The sequence below is a fragment of the Schistocerca nitens genome, chromosome 2 (assembly GCF_023898315.1).
Source record: "Schistocerca nitens isolate TAMUIC-IGC-003100 chromosome 2, iqSchNite1.1, whole genome shotgun sequence".
Lineage (NCBI taxonomy): Eukaryota > Metazoa > Arthropoda > Insecta > Orthoptera > Acrididae > Schistocerca > Schistocerca nitens.
The window spans coordinates 1190254671-1190271038 of record NC_064615.1 but is presented as its reverse complement, the minus strand read 5'-3'; the positions used below and the strand labels follow the sequence as shown (position 1 = coordinate 1190271038).

The 16368-nt window shown below is 41.6% G+C and overlaps 1 protein-coding gene across 1 annotated transcript in view; it reads right to left on the bottom strand.

Annotated features, from left to right (window-relative positions):
• The window catches only part of LOC126237532 (clusterin-associated protein 1), a 161199-nt gene that overhangs the window by 110281 nt on the left and 34550 nt on the right, over positions 1 to 16368 (bottom strand). The window contains exons 2-3 of the mRNA XM_049947715.1: positions 9671 to 9867; positions 6678 to 6854 (exon numbers count right to left, since the gene is read on the bottom strand). Coding sequence (XP_049803672.1) covers positions 6678 to 6854; positions 9671 to 9867 — 374 coding nt within the window. The remainder of the gene's footprint in view (positions 1 to 6677; positions 6855 to 9670; positions 9868 to 16368) is intronic.

Genomic DNA, 16368 nt, shown 5'->3' with positions numbered 1-16368 from the left:
AGGGCACAAGGCTGTCTGCGGAAGAGAACGTGATACCAGATGGTAGTTGAGCTAAACGTGGCTGACTGACAGTGGACGTGACATAAACTAGGAGAAGCCCAAAGCAACCTAAGCAACAACAAGGTACAAAGTGACAAGTTTCACTACAACAGTGTCAACCAAGCCACTAACAAAGAGAGAGAGACAATCCAAAACATGACTACATAGAAGAAACAAGTCCGTAGTACAGCAATAACAGTGACCAACAATATGTGACACGAGTACAGAACCTTTTGGTGGCCATATTCATGCTGTATGTGGGAAACGCTATTACTGGCTGGTGCGCTTGGTATGCGAGTGCAGCACTGCAACGATACCGTGCCCTCTAACGGTCAATTTCCTACAGCAGGCATTAAACATCCATGAGTGCCAAACTAGAAAGAGGAAAACTCGTCACCAAATAATAATAATAATAATAATAATAATAATAATAATAATAATAATGCAAATTGGAATCCACCATGATTTCAACAGAAAAACGAAACAAGATACAATAAAGTTTAAAAAAACAGACTGAATAATAAAGGTCGTAGCAGGAATCAGACATTTCATTCAAACAATATCAGCAATGTACCTCCAAATCGACTGACATTCAGGCCTTTTCTGCATCAGTCATCAGGAAGTGAAACACATTATGGAGCAGGGGCCAGGCTCTAGACATAACAACAGAAGCAGGCCTTCACACAGAAAATGTAGTAGCACTCACATGGCCAATATCTACTTATCAGAGGTTACTAGAGAAAGAACAAGAGCAAACTGGAGCAAGAATGGGTAAAACCTAATGTAGTTGGTGATATTTTTTGGGCAAAAGTTGATATTCCTTTAGATTCCGGTAAAAAAATATCATTAATATCACGGAAATTGCAATCAGCAGTGAGAAAAAAGTTCTCTTGTTCTAAACGCTGATAACAAGAGCATATGTTGCTGGGATCACTGGTAATAAAGGAAAACAAATTAAAAGAAGAAACGCGACTATCTGCTACAATCAGTACATAATTAGAACCTAATATATCAAAGAAAATAATCAATATAATAGAGGGAAACATTCCACGTGGGAAAAATATATCTAAAAACAAAGATGATGTGACATACCGAACAAAAGCGCTGGAAGGTCGATAGACACACAAACAAACACAAACACACACACAAAATTCAAGCTTTCGCAACAAACTGTTGCCTCATCGGGAAAGAGGGAATGAGAGGGAAAGACGAAAGGATGTGGGTTTTAAGGGAGAGGGTAAGGAGTCATTCCAATCCCGGGAGCGGAAAGACTTACCTTAGGGGGAAAAAAGGACGGGTATACACTCGCACACACACACATATCCATCCACACATATACAGACACAAGCAGACATCTGACAAGCAGACATATTTAAAGACAAAGAGTCTGGGCAGAGATGTCAGTCGAGGCAGAAGTGAAGAGGCAAAGATGATGTTGAATGACAGGTGACGTATGAGTGGCGGCAACTTGAAATTAGCGGAGATTGAGGCCTGGTGGGTAACGGGAAGAGAGGATATATTGAAGAGCAAGTTCCCATCTCCGGAGTTCGGATAGGTTGGTGTTGGTGGGAAGTATCCAGATAACCCGGACGGTGTAACACTGTGCCAAGATGTGCTGGCCGTGCACCAAGGCATGTTTAGCCACAGGGTGATCCTCATTACCAACAAACACTGTCTGCCTGTGTCCATTCATGCGAATGGACAGTTTGTTGCTGGTCATTCCCACATAGAATGCATCACAGTGTAGGCAGGTCAGTTGGTAAATCACGTGGGTGCTTTCACATGTGGCTCTGCCTTTGATCGTGTACACCTTCTGGGTTACAGGACTGGAGTAGGTGGTGGTGGGAGGGTGCATGGGACAGGTTTTACACCGGGGGCGGTTACAAGGATAGGAGCCAGAGGGTAGGGAAGGTGGTTTGGGGATTTCATAGGGATGAACTAACAGGTTACGAAGGTTAGGTGGACGGCGGAAAGACACTCTTGGTGGAGTGGGGAGGATTTCATGAAGGATGGATCTCATTTCAGGGCAGGATTTGAGGAAGTCGTATCCCTGCTGGAGAGCCACATTCAGAGTCTGGTCCAGTCCCGGAAAGTATCCTGTCACAAGTGGGGCACTTTTGTGGTTCTTCTGTGGGGGATTCTGGGTTCGAGGGGATGAGGAGGTGGCTCTGGTTATTTGCTTCTGTACCAGGTCGGGAGGGTAGTTGCGAGATGCGAAAGCTGTTGTCAGGTTGTGGGTGTAATGGTTCAGGGATTCCGGACTGGAGCAGATTTGTTTGCCACGAAGACCTAGGCTGTAGGGAAGGGACCGTTTGATGTGGAATGGCTGGCAGCTGTCATAATGGAGGTACTGTTGCTTGTTGGTGGGTTTGATGTGGACGGACGTGTGAAGCTGGCCATTGGACAGGTGGAGGTCAACGTCAAGGAAAGTGGCATGGGATTTGGAGTAGGACCAGGTGAATCTGATGGAACCAAAGGAGTTGAGGTTGGAGAGCCTGGAATCCTTACCCAATCTTTTACCCCCGGAAACCATCCTTGTAACCATTGATGCCACTTCCTTATACACAAATATTCCGCACGTCCAGGGCCTTGCTGCGATGGAGCATTTCCTTTCACGCCGATCACCTGCCACCCTACCTAAAACAGGCCAACGATTTTTATGGCATTCAATACCCCACACATTGTCTACCATGCAACCACAATATTGGCTGCTAATGGCAACAGGGGGCAGGACTGGCAGCCACAAAGCATAGTTGAACTGATTAGTCGATGAGTAATTCATAATAGCACTACTGGTGTTGATACAAAGCAGAGCAATGGCAATGATAAATAAAGCAAACATCACATTACATCTACAACAACAGTTGCCAAAGTTAAAACTCTGTCAGAAAGGAACCCCTAGGAATTTCACAGATGAGACAGATGTGGCAGATGGAATATCAGCATTTCTGCAAGATGAGTAAGTGGAATGTGTGCTTTTGTATACACTCAACTGTTCAGACAATGTACGTGAGGAGTACAATGGTGACAATAGATGCTTAACAAGTGAAAGTGATATTGTAACATGTGTATAGCCAAGTAGTTCAATTTGTATGTTGGACAGAGAACTAAAATCATGTCTCCGGTATCATGTAGTAAAGGACAATCATTGTCCAAGGAACAGGTACTAAGCATAATTATGTACATGGAATTTAATTGATGAAAAGAGAAAATATAAAAATGCAGGCAAAAAGGAATACAAACATCTCAAAAATGAGATTGACAGGAAGTGCAAAATGGCTAAGCAGGGATGGCTAGAGGACAAATGTAAGGATGTAGAGGCTTGTCTCACTAGGGGTAAGATAGATACTGCTTACAGGAAAATTAAAGAGACCTTTGGAGAAAAGAGAACCACTTGTATGAATATCAAGAGCTCAGATGGAAACCCAGTCCTAACCAAAGAAGGGAAAGCAGAAAGGTGGAAGGAGTATATAGATGGTCTATACAAGGGCAATGTACTTGAGGACAATATTATAGAAATGGAAGAGAATGTAGATGACGATGAAATGGGAGATACGATACTGCGTGAAGAGTATGACAGAGCACTGAAAGACCTGAGCCGAAACAAGGCCCCGGGAGTAGACAACATTCCATTAGAACTACTGATGGCCTTGGGAGAGCCAGTCCTGACAAAACTCTACCATCTGGTGAGCAAGATGTATGAGACAGGCGAAGTACCCTCAGACTTCAAGAAGAATATAACAATTCCAATCCCAAAGAAAGCAGGTGTTGACAGATGTGAAAATTACCGTACTAACAGTTTAATAAGTCACAGCTGCAAATTACTATCTTGAATTCTTTACAGATGAATGGAAAAACTGGTAGAAGCTGACCTCGGGGAAGATCAGTTTGGATTCCGTAGAAATATTGGAACACGTGAGGCAATACTGACCTTACGACTTATCTTAGAAGAAAGATTAAGGAAAGGCAAACCTACGTTTCTAGCATTTGTAGACTTAGAGAAAGCTTTTGACAATGTTGACTGGAATACTCCCTTTCAAATTCTGAAGGTGGCAGGGGTAAAATACAGGGAGCGAAAAGCTATTTACAATTTGTACAGAAACCAGATGGCAGTTGTAAGAGTTGAGGGGCATGAAAGGGAAGCAGTGGTTGGGAAGGGAGTGAGACAGGGTTGTAGCCTATCCCCGATGTTATTCAATCTGAATATTGAGCAAGCAGTGAAGGAAACAAAAGATTAATTCGGAGTAGGTATTAAAATCCATGGAGAAGAAATAAAAACTTTGAGGTTCGCCGATGACATTGTAATTCTGTCAGAGACAGCAAAGGACTTGGAAGAGCAGTTGAACGGAATGGACAGTGTCTTGAAAGGAGGATATAAGATGAACATCAACAAAAGCAAAACGAGGATAATTGAATGTAGTCTAATTAAGTCGGGTGATGCTGAGGGAATTAGATTGGTAAATGAGACACTTAAAGTAGTAAAGGAATTTTGCTATTTGGGGAGCAAAATAACTGATGACGGTCGAAGTAGAGAAGATATAAAATGTAGACTGGCAATGGCAAGGAAAGCATTTCTGAAGAAGAGAAATTTGTTAATATCGAGTATAGATTTAAGTGCCAGGAAGTCGTTTCTGAAAGTATTTGTATGCAGTGTAGCCATGTATGGAAGTGAAACATGGACAATAAATAGTTTGAACAGGAAGAGAATAGAAGCTTTCAAAATGTGGTGCTACAGAAGAATGCTGAAGATTAGGTGGGTAGATCACGTAACTAATGAGGAGGTATTGAATAGAATTGGCGAGAAGAGGAGTTTGTGGCACAACTTGATGAGAAGAAGGGACCGGTTTGTAGGACATGTTCTGAGGCATCAAGGGATCACAAATTTAGCATGGGAGGGCAGCGTGGGGGGTAAAAATCATAGAGGGAGACCAAGAGATGAATACACTAAGCAGATTCAGAAGGATGTAGGTTGCAGTAGGTACTGGGAGATGAAGAAACTTGCACAGGATAGGGTAGCATGGAGAGCTGCATCAAACCAGTCTCAGGACTGAAGACCACAACAACAACAACAACAACAACAATCTCTGTACAGGAGTAGTACTGACAGGAGAAGGGAACATATGTGTTTGAGGAAATAAGTATGAAAGATAAGTTCTATAGAAGCAGAATATTAATATTTTGAGACTTACTCCAATGTTGTGCAGAAAGAAACTTGCCTGCAATGTAAAAGATTGAGAAATATAATGGAGTAGACAAATGTTAAAAGTATAACTAGTGTCTGAATTTATAAAATAAAAATAATAAACTCATCAGGGTTTCCCGGCAATCTAATGACTTCTTGGGTTGTTGGGTGTTCTGTCGGATATCAGCATCGTACTTGCACAATATTTCGGTAACATAGCTCATAACCGTCATCAGGTGCGACCTGAGACTGCTTCTCGAGTGGACCTAGTCCAATATTTATGTCTGTGGACTTCCCCTCCACCAAAAGTTGCAGGTGTTTCTTCTGCAGTCTGCACCCACTCGCTGCAATCTTCTACAACGTTGTGATTCTGTTTTTGGTCTGCTGCGATTCTGGGTGCTCTCTCTGTGGTCCGCGTCCTCCAGACCGGCTCCCGGGTGTTCCACCTTCGGTCTGCTGCATTTGGAATTCTGTCTGAGGCACCAGGCATTCCCTCTGCAGTACGCTGCCACTCACTGCGATATGCTGGAGTGTTGCCGTTCTGTTTTCCGTCCGCAGCGGTTCTGGACTGTTGTGACTGCTTCTGACAATACAGCAGAACTTGACACGAGCAGCAATAACACGAGCACCCTCACAATGATAATTATTGAGAATTTGACACATTTCACCAAAAGAGGGACTGTCAGGGTCCCGAAGAGGAGATAGCTGACATATAAGGTGTTAAACACGAGAAATTCGTGACAAAAATGTAGCCTTACACAAACTGAGATTGGCGACCCTGAAAGCTCGAAAATGTTTCTGAAGGCATTTTTCGTACGTGTCTCATTCTTCGGCAGAATCGTCATACAGAGGAAATGTTAGGGGTTCTGTCAATGACAGCAGAACTTGATACACGGACGAGGCTCAAAACTTTACTACCGTGGAAAGAGCCTGCTGTTGGTCAGTGAGAGCTTGGTTTTGTTTAACAATTGAAGAACTCCTTCCACTGACACGTTGGCTGTATATCGAAGCAAAGAAAGAAAACGTGTGGAGTAGAATCCCACCTTCATCACTGAGTAAACACCAACCTAGTTTTATTCTGCATCCACACCGACACATCCACAAAAACAGTGAGCGACATATAGAACAGTATAAAGTCTCGTAACTACAGAACACATTAGTATACAGTCTCGCAGGTGAGCGTGCGATAAGCGAGTAAGCGTAAGTGAGGCCGAGGGCCTGGTGCACTGGACTTATGTGGGGCTGTCATGCACAAACCACAGTGTGTCTGGGTTGTGAGACTACATCTCTAGGCTGGTTCTGTAAAGGCATTTGTATTGCACACTGTTTGATTACAAGCACTCACACTACAGGATTACGACAGTTACAAAACAAATTGCTTTTGTGAAACAACATTTTGAAGCTTAGAAAGACATGAACTGAGCTACCAATAGTTAACAAAATGTCTCTCACTAACCTTTGCCACGATGTCACATACAGTACTTCGATCACTTTCATCATCGTCATCTACATTTTTCATATTGAAACGTAGAGCACCGTACAAAACTGATGTAGCTTTGAGGAGCTCCCGTACAGCATATCCATCAGCTTGGTAAAGATTTTTGGTGTTTAATTTTATATTGACTTTTGAAGCCTGTAAAACAAAACATCCAAAAAGGTTGTAAAAGTTAATTAGAAAAAAAGTTAAAGAATGAAACGAAATTCGTGTGTAACATCCCACGGTCTATTGACTTTCACACCCTCGAGTCATTAAAACAGAAATTACAACACCAAGATATCATTGCCACAAAATCAGATAAAGGCAACAGTATTGTACTTTTGAACAAATGTGATTATGTTGATAAAGTTAATGATTTCCTGAATACCACAGGTTTCCAAGTCCCTCCTAAAGACCCTACTAAATTATTCAAAGAGGATGTTAAATATGCAATCAATTCATGCAAAAGCATATTCTCTGAGTTTGAAGCAAAACTGTTAACTAATATGAACCCAGTGCCTCCCTAGAATGTAAAGGCTTCCTAAACTGCACAACTAGATGTTCCTATTCATCCAGCTGTATCATCATTCACTGCTCCACCTTACAAACTAGCTAGTAAACTGGGTGTCCTAATTAACGGCAAGACTACATTCAAACCAAAGCATGGTATTTCAAACTCTGTGGACCTAGTAAATAAGTTAAAAGGTATATCTGTCTCACACAGTGATAAATTAGTATCCTTTGATGTCTGCAGTTTGTTTTCCAACATACCAGTGATAGAATGCATTGATAATCTGACAGAGCTGATGCACAAGTCTAATGTCAGTCCTGTGGAACTGAATGGCTTGAGACTGGCCACTCAGACATGCTTGGCACTAAACTATTTCCAGTTCCAAGGGACTCTATAAACAATTAGATGGCTTAGCTATGGGTTCTCCTCTTAGTCCACTGTTAGCTGAAATATTTATGGACCATTCTGAACAAAATTTTCTAAAAACAGAACCTTTGAGTGCCAATATCAAATACTGGTTTAGATATGTAGATGAAGTCCTGGGTATGTGGACTGGTACCAGAAGACAACTCAACGCATTTTTGAAAAACCTAAACAGTCAAAATAAAAATATTCAGTTCATAATGGAGATTGGCAACAAATCCATAGGCCGTGCAGTTCTAAGTGCTACAGTCTGGAACCGAGCTACTGCTACAGTCGCAGGTTTGAATCCTGCCTCGGGCATGGATGTGTGTGATGTCCTTAGGTTAGTTAGGTTTAATTAGTTCTAAGTTCTAGGTGACTGATGACCTCAGAAGTTAAGTCACATAGTGCTCAGAGCCATTTGAACCATTTTTTGAACAAATTCATAAACTTCTTAGATCTCACCACTGACATCACATTACTTCAAAATTTATAGACAAACTACAACTACAGACACAGTAATACCTTCTTGCTCACAACACCCCATAGCTCACAAACATGCAGCTTTCCACTCAATAGTACACTGTTTCATATCCATCCCCATGTCCAGAAATGATTTGAAAGCAGAGTTAGATACAATGAAATTTATTGCCACAGCCAATGACTATAGTCCAGCTCTTATTGACAATATCTTGCACAGGAAACAAAAACGGAAAATTATACCCCTCCTCTATGCCCCACCTGCTTCCCCATCCACTGTCTGCAAGAAATGGCGTACACTACCATTTCTAGGTGAGGTATCACAGATTGTTGCTAAAGCACGGAAAGCCTGCAAGTATAGGCTTTCTTCTATGTTAAGAACACAACAGCCCAGTGTGTTTTTAATAGCAAAGATAAGATTCAGTTATTAGCCAACAGTGGGGTATACAAAATCACCTGTTCTTATCATGACAAACTGTACATCAGTCACTCAGGCAGAGACATAGCAACTAGACTGGCTGAACATGAATGCAGCAAGAGGTTGCAGAATTCTGACTCCGCATTTGCTGAGCATGTACCGAGTGAGCCAGTGCCCCACGTACTTCACTTAGCAAACAGAGGCCATAACTCAACCTGCTGGAAGCCCTTAAAATTAACAAACATCTTGCTCACAGTCCAGATCTAATCCTAAATGACTAGACACAGCTCAACACTTCCCCTCTCCTAAAGTTTATATAATCAACTCTGTTGTTCATTACTTCCCACACTGTCTGTTCCTACATATTCCCATTTTCCTGTGTTGTTTTATCAAAGTTGTCTATGTATTCCATATAGACTGTAGTTTCAATAGTTAAGGCTTTCTTTTAACTGGTACTTGTATTACTGTCCATAAACATGTCTCATCAAATATTGTTCATATTTTACTTTGTTCATTTATTTAATGCAAACTGTTACATAGCCACTGTTTAGAATGTAATGTTAATGTTAGAATGCAGTACCACCACACTCTCAAAGATTGCATTTACTGTATGTTCCTTCAAACACCTCCATTTTCCTGCATTTATTTATTTCTGTTTATCTTGTTGATATTTCTTAAGTTCTTTATGTATTCTGTAGTTACATTGATAATTGTTTCTTCTTTTAATTGGTTTGTGTATCACTCTCCATGTTTTGTACCTCCTGATGTAGCCTTGTCAAGTACTAATTTTATTTTATTTTATTAGTTTTGTTTATTGATAGAATCTGTTATGTAGGCATGCTGTTCCGATTTTGTGTTAAAGTTTTTCCTGTCTACTCCATTTTTATTTATTTACTGTTCGATTTTTTAGTTTTTCATTGCATTACCACCACACTGTCAAAGATGTTACTTACTGTATGTTTCTGCTTCAGTCTAGATGTGTTATTCTCTTCCAATGTTGTTTGCAACCATTGTAACTTCTTTGGTAACAATACTAAGTAAATGTCTGAAGAAGGTCTTGTAAGCCAAAAACCGAGACACAATAAAAGTAATATTATAGAACAAAAGCAAACTGGTGCTTTTCAATTATTAAAAGTTAAGAAATTTTACTTCAAAACTCACCATAAACTGAGCAGCTAATCGTATCAGTTTAACCCTTTCTGTCTCAGTATTATACTCCAATGGTACATCTGCTTCTGGATCGAATCTTTTAACAAGCCATATTAAAATTTCAGCTACAAGTGGGAAATTGGGATTCCGAAAATTCTCTGTAGATATAAGCCTTGTGTATCCTAGAGCTCTCATCATTTCTGCAAAATCTAAAAACAAAAATGTAAAAGAAGCAATTTATTGAACTTATCTGGTTAAAGCAAAATAAAACAACATACATAATAACAGAAAATCTGGGATAGAATGAAAACAACACGAATTACTAAAATTCCTTCTTCAGGTTTAGCGCAAAATACACACATTCCTATATGCACATATCAGATACACATGACCCAGTCACCTCCAGGTGGTGCCAAGGTCTGACGCAGTGAATAGTGGTATCAGCTCAGTGGATAGTGGGAGTATAGATGGGGCACAGATGGGAGAAGGAAGGATAGGCTGAGGGGGAGGGGGAGGGGTTGTAGAAAGCATTGAGAGGGACTGGACTGGGATCAGGAAAGGGAATAAATGCAGGTGGAAGACAGGGATTATCAAAGGTGAAGAGAACTGGAACTATCAAAGGTCAAGGCCAGAGAGGCTATGAAAACAAAAGACGCGCTGCAGGAAGGGTTCTGGTGTGGCTCAGAAGAATCCAGATGGCGTGAAGTGAAGCACATTGTGTTGTATAGCATGCTCAGCAACTGGTTGGTCCAGCTGTCTCTTGGCCACGATTTGACAGTGGCCATTTTCGTGGACAGACAGCTTGTTAGTGTTGATGCCCGCATAAAACAAAACACAGAAGTTACAGTAAGTTGGTAAATCACATGGCTGCTTTCACAGGTGGCCCTATCTTTGATTGGGTAAGGGCTGGAATATGAGGTAGTGGGAAAACATATAGGATACATCCTGCATCTGAGTCTTTTACAGGGATACGAGCCATGGGGCAAGGACTAGTGAGCAGGGGTGGAATAGGGATGGGCAAGTACCTATATTGTGTAGGGCAGAATTCTATTGTGGGAGTAATGGAGGGAATAGTAGGGAGAATATTTCTCAGTTCAGTGCTCGACGAGAGGTAGCTGAAACCCTGGCAGAGAACACAATTCAGTTGCTCTGAAAGGAAGGACAGAAGATTAGAGTTTAATGTCCTGTCGACTGCACAGTCATTAGAAGCAGAACGCAAGTTCAGAATACAAAAGGATGGGGAAGGAAATCGGCCATGCGCTTTCCACAGCAATCAATTTAGGCAAACTGTGGAGAACCTAAGCAAGGATGACCAGATGGAGACTTGAACCACTGCCCTCCTAAATGCATTTAGTATGCCAACCACTGCACCACTTCAATCAGTCAGTTGCTACTGTCCTGTGTGGTACTGAGTCATGGGTCGGGCACTTCTTTGTGGTCTATTAGTGGTATGTCAGGAGTGGTATGAAACTAGGAAGAAAAGGCACAGGAGAATCTGTCTTTGGACAAAGTGGGCCTCTACAAGACCATAGGCATATTTGGAAAGGGACTGCTCATCAATGCAGATGTGGCAACCACAAGTGGCTAGTCTGAACGGAAGAGACTTCTCGGTATAAAATAGGTGACAGCTGTAAAAATGGAGGTATTGTTGCAGGTTAGGAAATTTGGTCGTGCCATCCCTGAAGTAAAGATCAACATTGAATAGGGTTGCTCACGGGTTGAGGAGGACCGTATGAAGTGAACTGGGGAGAAGGTCTTAGAGATTCTGGAGGAATGTGGGTAAAGTGTCCTCATCTCTGGACCAGATCATGAAAATGTCGTCAATGAATCTGAAATCAGGTTAGGGATTTTGGGTGCCTCGGAGGGATTCTTCTCAATGTCTGATAAAAATGTTGACATATGATGGTGCCATTTGCTTGCCCCTGACCATACTGTGAATTGATTAGCAGGTGATGTTTCAAAGGAGAAGTAAATGTGAGTGAGGATATAGTCAAGTCACGGTGACCAGGGTGGAGTCAGTTGTGCATTTGGAAAGTTTATGTTCATCAGCAGCACGGCCATAGACATTGGAGTTGTTAGTGTAGAGGTAGGTGGAATTGGCAGTGACATGGACACCAAGTGGTAAAGGGGCAGAAACTGTGGAGAGTTGGTTGAGAAAATAGTTAGTGTCTTTTATACAGGGAGGTAAGTTATTGGTAATAGGCTGAAGGTGCTTGTCCACAAGGGCCCAGATTCTCTCTGTGGGGGAGCAGTATCTGCCAACAATGTTGTGTCCTGTGTGGTTGGCTTTATGTATTTTAGGAAGCATCAGTAATCCCCACCCTATTTCTTCAAAGAACCCAACTCCCATGTATAGAACAGCTCCAAACATCTGATTACTTTGCTAAATGCAGCAACAGTATTCCACATTTAAAAGCTAGCTTCTTATAGCTCTCTATGTTTATGATGTTATACCTCATGAACTATATAGAATGATACAATTTTGCAGGTGCAATTAGTGGTTATGCCTGATGCTGAAGTTAAACTACATGAACAATGATAATGTAGTAAGAGATAAAATTTTTTACTTTCATTATTTTGTGTGGGGTGGGGGTGGGGGGGGGGGGCAGTCAACAAGAAAAAGTTTCAAAAATGTTTGGAATTAAGTCTAAAGTTTATTGGAAGTTGCAAAGTGCTCTCATTCTCAAACACTGGACGAATACCGTCTGGGTAATTTGCGCATATCGATCCATGCTGCCTCAAGAGATATACACAGGGTCTAAGTTTAGTACTTACATTGTTAAATCCTTAACATAAGATTATAACTCTTAATGAGATGTTTGTTTCATCCATTTAGAATTATAAATGTGTTTCAGCATTTAGTAATATAAATGCAGGAGGTAGGTGTGAGAGGAGTGTTGAGGATGAGGATGGACAGGCCCGCACACTTGAGATGGGACTGGAGATCGTAATGCAGTTCTGGAAGGAATCCGCAGTGGTGTGATTGGTGGTAGCCACTTCTGACAGCTCATGTAGCCCCTCAGCCAGGTAATCCCAGTGGTTCACACCCACAGCAGTGGAACCTTTGCTGGCAGGTAGAATTATAAGGTTCAGAGCAGATTTTAGTTGGTGGACTGCAGTTCCTTTTGTGAATGTGAGACTGGTTTCCACATTGAGGAATTTGGGGCATGGTAGAGAAGCAGAGTCTGAGGTTACAAAATTCTGTAAAATGATCACAGGATGATTCAAGGAGAAATTGGAGTGGATGACAGTTATATGAAGTAAACTGAGTAAGGCACTGTTCAATACTGATTTTGAGTCGAGTCTGATTCTTTTGGAAGGTGGCGAGAAAGTGTTTGCACTGTACAATCTCTTGAGAAAGTGAGAAGCTCACTAACAGTCCCAGTGAAGTCAAATTTGGAGTGGCACAAAAGGTGATACTTAGCAAAGGATTGATATTTCTGTGGGACTGAGGTGTCCAGAGAACAAGTTCATAACTGTGTTGCAAGTCTGCATGAAAGAGCACTACCAAACTGTGGTCAAGAGCCATCTGGACTATCCCATTGTTAAATACAGCACACAACAACATGGTGTGCTCCATTTCAATGACTGCTTCACAGCCCACACCATTTAGATTTTTCTCACTCGCACTGGCTTTCCTAAACTGTGCAGATGGGACCTCTCCCTGCAATATATCCTTCATTCCTCTGACCCCCACCCAACCCCCCCGCCCCAGCCTCGATAGTCACTAGTCCCCCATTTCCATCTGTGTTATACCCTTTCCTGCATCACTCCAGCTTCACGCAGGACTTCCATTCCACTTAGCACACATGCTATTTCTCTCCTCTACTCTTCCTCCCCCTGCTCCCTCCCCCCCCCCCTCCTCCTCCTCCTCCAAGCATGGCCCTTACACACTCTCATAGGTAGTAATCCTTCCCCATGCCACCTCTGTAGCCCCAGTACCCACCAGAGCCAAGATCACTACTCATTGAGTGTTGTGACTCGCCGATCATTCAAAGTGCCGCCGCGCAATTACACGCGTCCTCTACATGCGGCGCTGTCTGCCAGCCATGCAGCTGCCGCGCCACCTAAGTGGCCAGCCAGCCAGCGGCCACTAGACTTGGACTCAGTGCTCATTTGAATGTTATCGTGTTCACATGTCTTGCTTGGTCAACTTGCTCAGTGACTTACATGTGTTGTGTCGTTTTGAAATATATGTGTTCAACTTGACTTTATAATAATTGGGCCAAGTTGAACACATATACTTCAAAACGACACAACACATGCAAGTCACTGAGCAAGTTGACCAAGCAAGACATGTGAACACGATAACATTCAAATGAGCACTGAGTCCAAGTCTAGTGGCCGCTGGCTGGCTGGCCGCTTAGGTGGCGCGGCTGCTGCACGGCTGGCAGACAGCGCCGCATGTAGAGGACGCGCTTAATTGCGCGGCGGCACTTTGAATGATCGGTGAGTCACAACACTGAGGACAAGCCTAAGCGCCCTGAGACAACAGTGTGCACATACGCGCCAACTGTCTGTATATAAATGGTAGTGAGTGTGCTTTTCTAAATCTGATGAAGGATTTTGTCCAATACTTCAGTCTACCTTTAAATACGCCTGCCTGCAGTTTGCTGGACACCTCTTCTAAACGGTGAGTACTAATCTATTCAAAATCGTATTATAAAGCAGTGTACAGTGGACATAATTATGACTGCAACAAAAATAAAATTGAGGTGGGAAGAGATGCAGTAGATGGAAAATAACTGCAGTATGATGCACTATGTAATGATGCCACATTAAAAAAATATTTTATGTTACAGACTGATTTCACTGTAGATACAAACAATTACATTGTTAGCTGCCCACAGAGAAGATATGCTTTGATGTGCTCCACAATTTATGTTGCCTTTGTGATCTATACTGATGCTACAGTGTTCATCTTTGGCATGCTGCTGTAAAAGGTGTCACAAACCAGATAAATACAAAAGCCATGTTTTTTGCACGTGTATTTTCTAATATTTATATATACAATCCAACTTCCAGTATTTCTTTCGTGTCTGAGTTAAGTCATTTGTGTCATACTGATTCGAAAGCCTATGTCAAAATATGACGTGTAAACTTTAAATGTCCTTTTCATGACCACTTTCTCAAAATTCTTGCAAAAGTCCTGATATATTGCATACTTTTGGATGCAAAGTGCTGCAGAAAATGTATTTTACACTATAGAATCAGTTGCAATCTACATTTGTACTATATATAGTTTTGGCAGTAATTTACTGACTCAAATATATTCACAACAAATTTCTGTGTACTATACGCATACAGAAATGAACGTACATCTGATATTTTCCAAACGTTATGAATATTGTGCGTAATATATTTCACAGTAAATCATCATTTATTATTTATAACTAACGTATCTTGTTACATTTAGTTTTCCCTTTCAACAGGAGTGTACACTGTCTGCATTTATCATAAAAAATTAATGCTATTTTTAACTTTGTTGGTGACCATAATCTCTGAAAAGTTTCAGGAAATTAATAATTTATATCCCAGGTTTTTCTGCTGCCTGAACAAAAATCTCGTTTTGTGTATTGATTACTTCAGATATACAGAAATTAAAAGAAAATTAGCAGTGTATTTGTTTACAATTCTATAAAACACAACACCAGCTACAATTCAGCCCCACTGCAAGTGACATTCTTGTCAATAGGATAAGCTTGTCAATGTTCATAAACAGCTGGAAATCACCCTGACTGCTGTCAAGCAATCAGAAGCTTCTACAAATCAGTCAGGAGGGCTTCCGAGAGTTGTGTACCAGAGATATCGAAGGTACCTCGAGTACTATCCTTTTCTGTGGATCCTGTCTCCCTTACAGGAAGTACGTAATCATCCATTTGAGTGTTAATAGCGGCCCACACAGGGGAGACAGGGACTAGAAAAAAACTTAGGATTACAACGATCCCCTTAACTGACAAGTTCAATGTGATGAGATTACGGTTTTACGGTGCTAAATAGCGAGTTCAATGATGCCCTGAAACATGTTTGAGGTGCTTTCTTCCACTGAAACTGGGCCAGTGAAACTCACTTCACTTATTGGTAAACCTACTGAGTCCTGGGTCAACAGGGGGCAAATGCAAAGGGCAGAGGCAGCGGTTCAAACATATGGCTAACAATGGTATCCCTTAAGGAAATGGTGGCAAGAGATGGGAAAGTGCACCATGGTGTGTATCCTTGGGGGCTTCATTCGACAAGATGAACGGGCTGTTTTGGCAGCGATTGAGGGAAAATGGAGCAACTAACTGCAGATTGTGGCACACAATGGAACAAACAAGACTTACTGTTTGGGGTCTGACATCATATATGGATCACTTCAACGACTGGCAGAGAAGATTGAGACGACCTGTCTCGGTGGAGGAATTTCAGTGAAGCTTACAATTTGCAACATTGTTCCCAAAATTGATTGTGATTTCCTTTACTTATTCTGTAGTGTTGAGAACTGTAGGGTTCTCCTGAGTGGATAAGGTGTGCACTGAAGGGATTTTAGGTTAGGCAACTCTTCATCCAGATAGCTATAGGAGTCCTGAAAGTATCAATGTTAAGATCCAGAAAAATGCCCCTTATAGGCAAGAGCTTTAATATCCTAGTGATTAACTGCAAAAACCATTCACAACAAACAGCCAGAACATTAACTGTTCCTAAAAAGCAGTCTTAATCTCATTAAGATT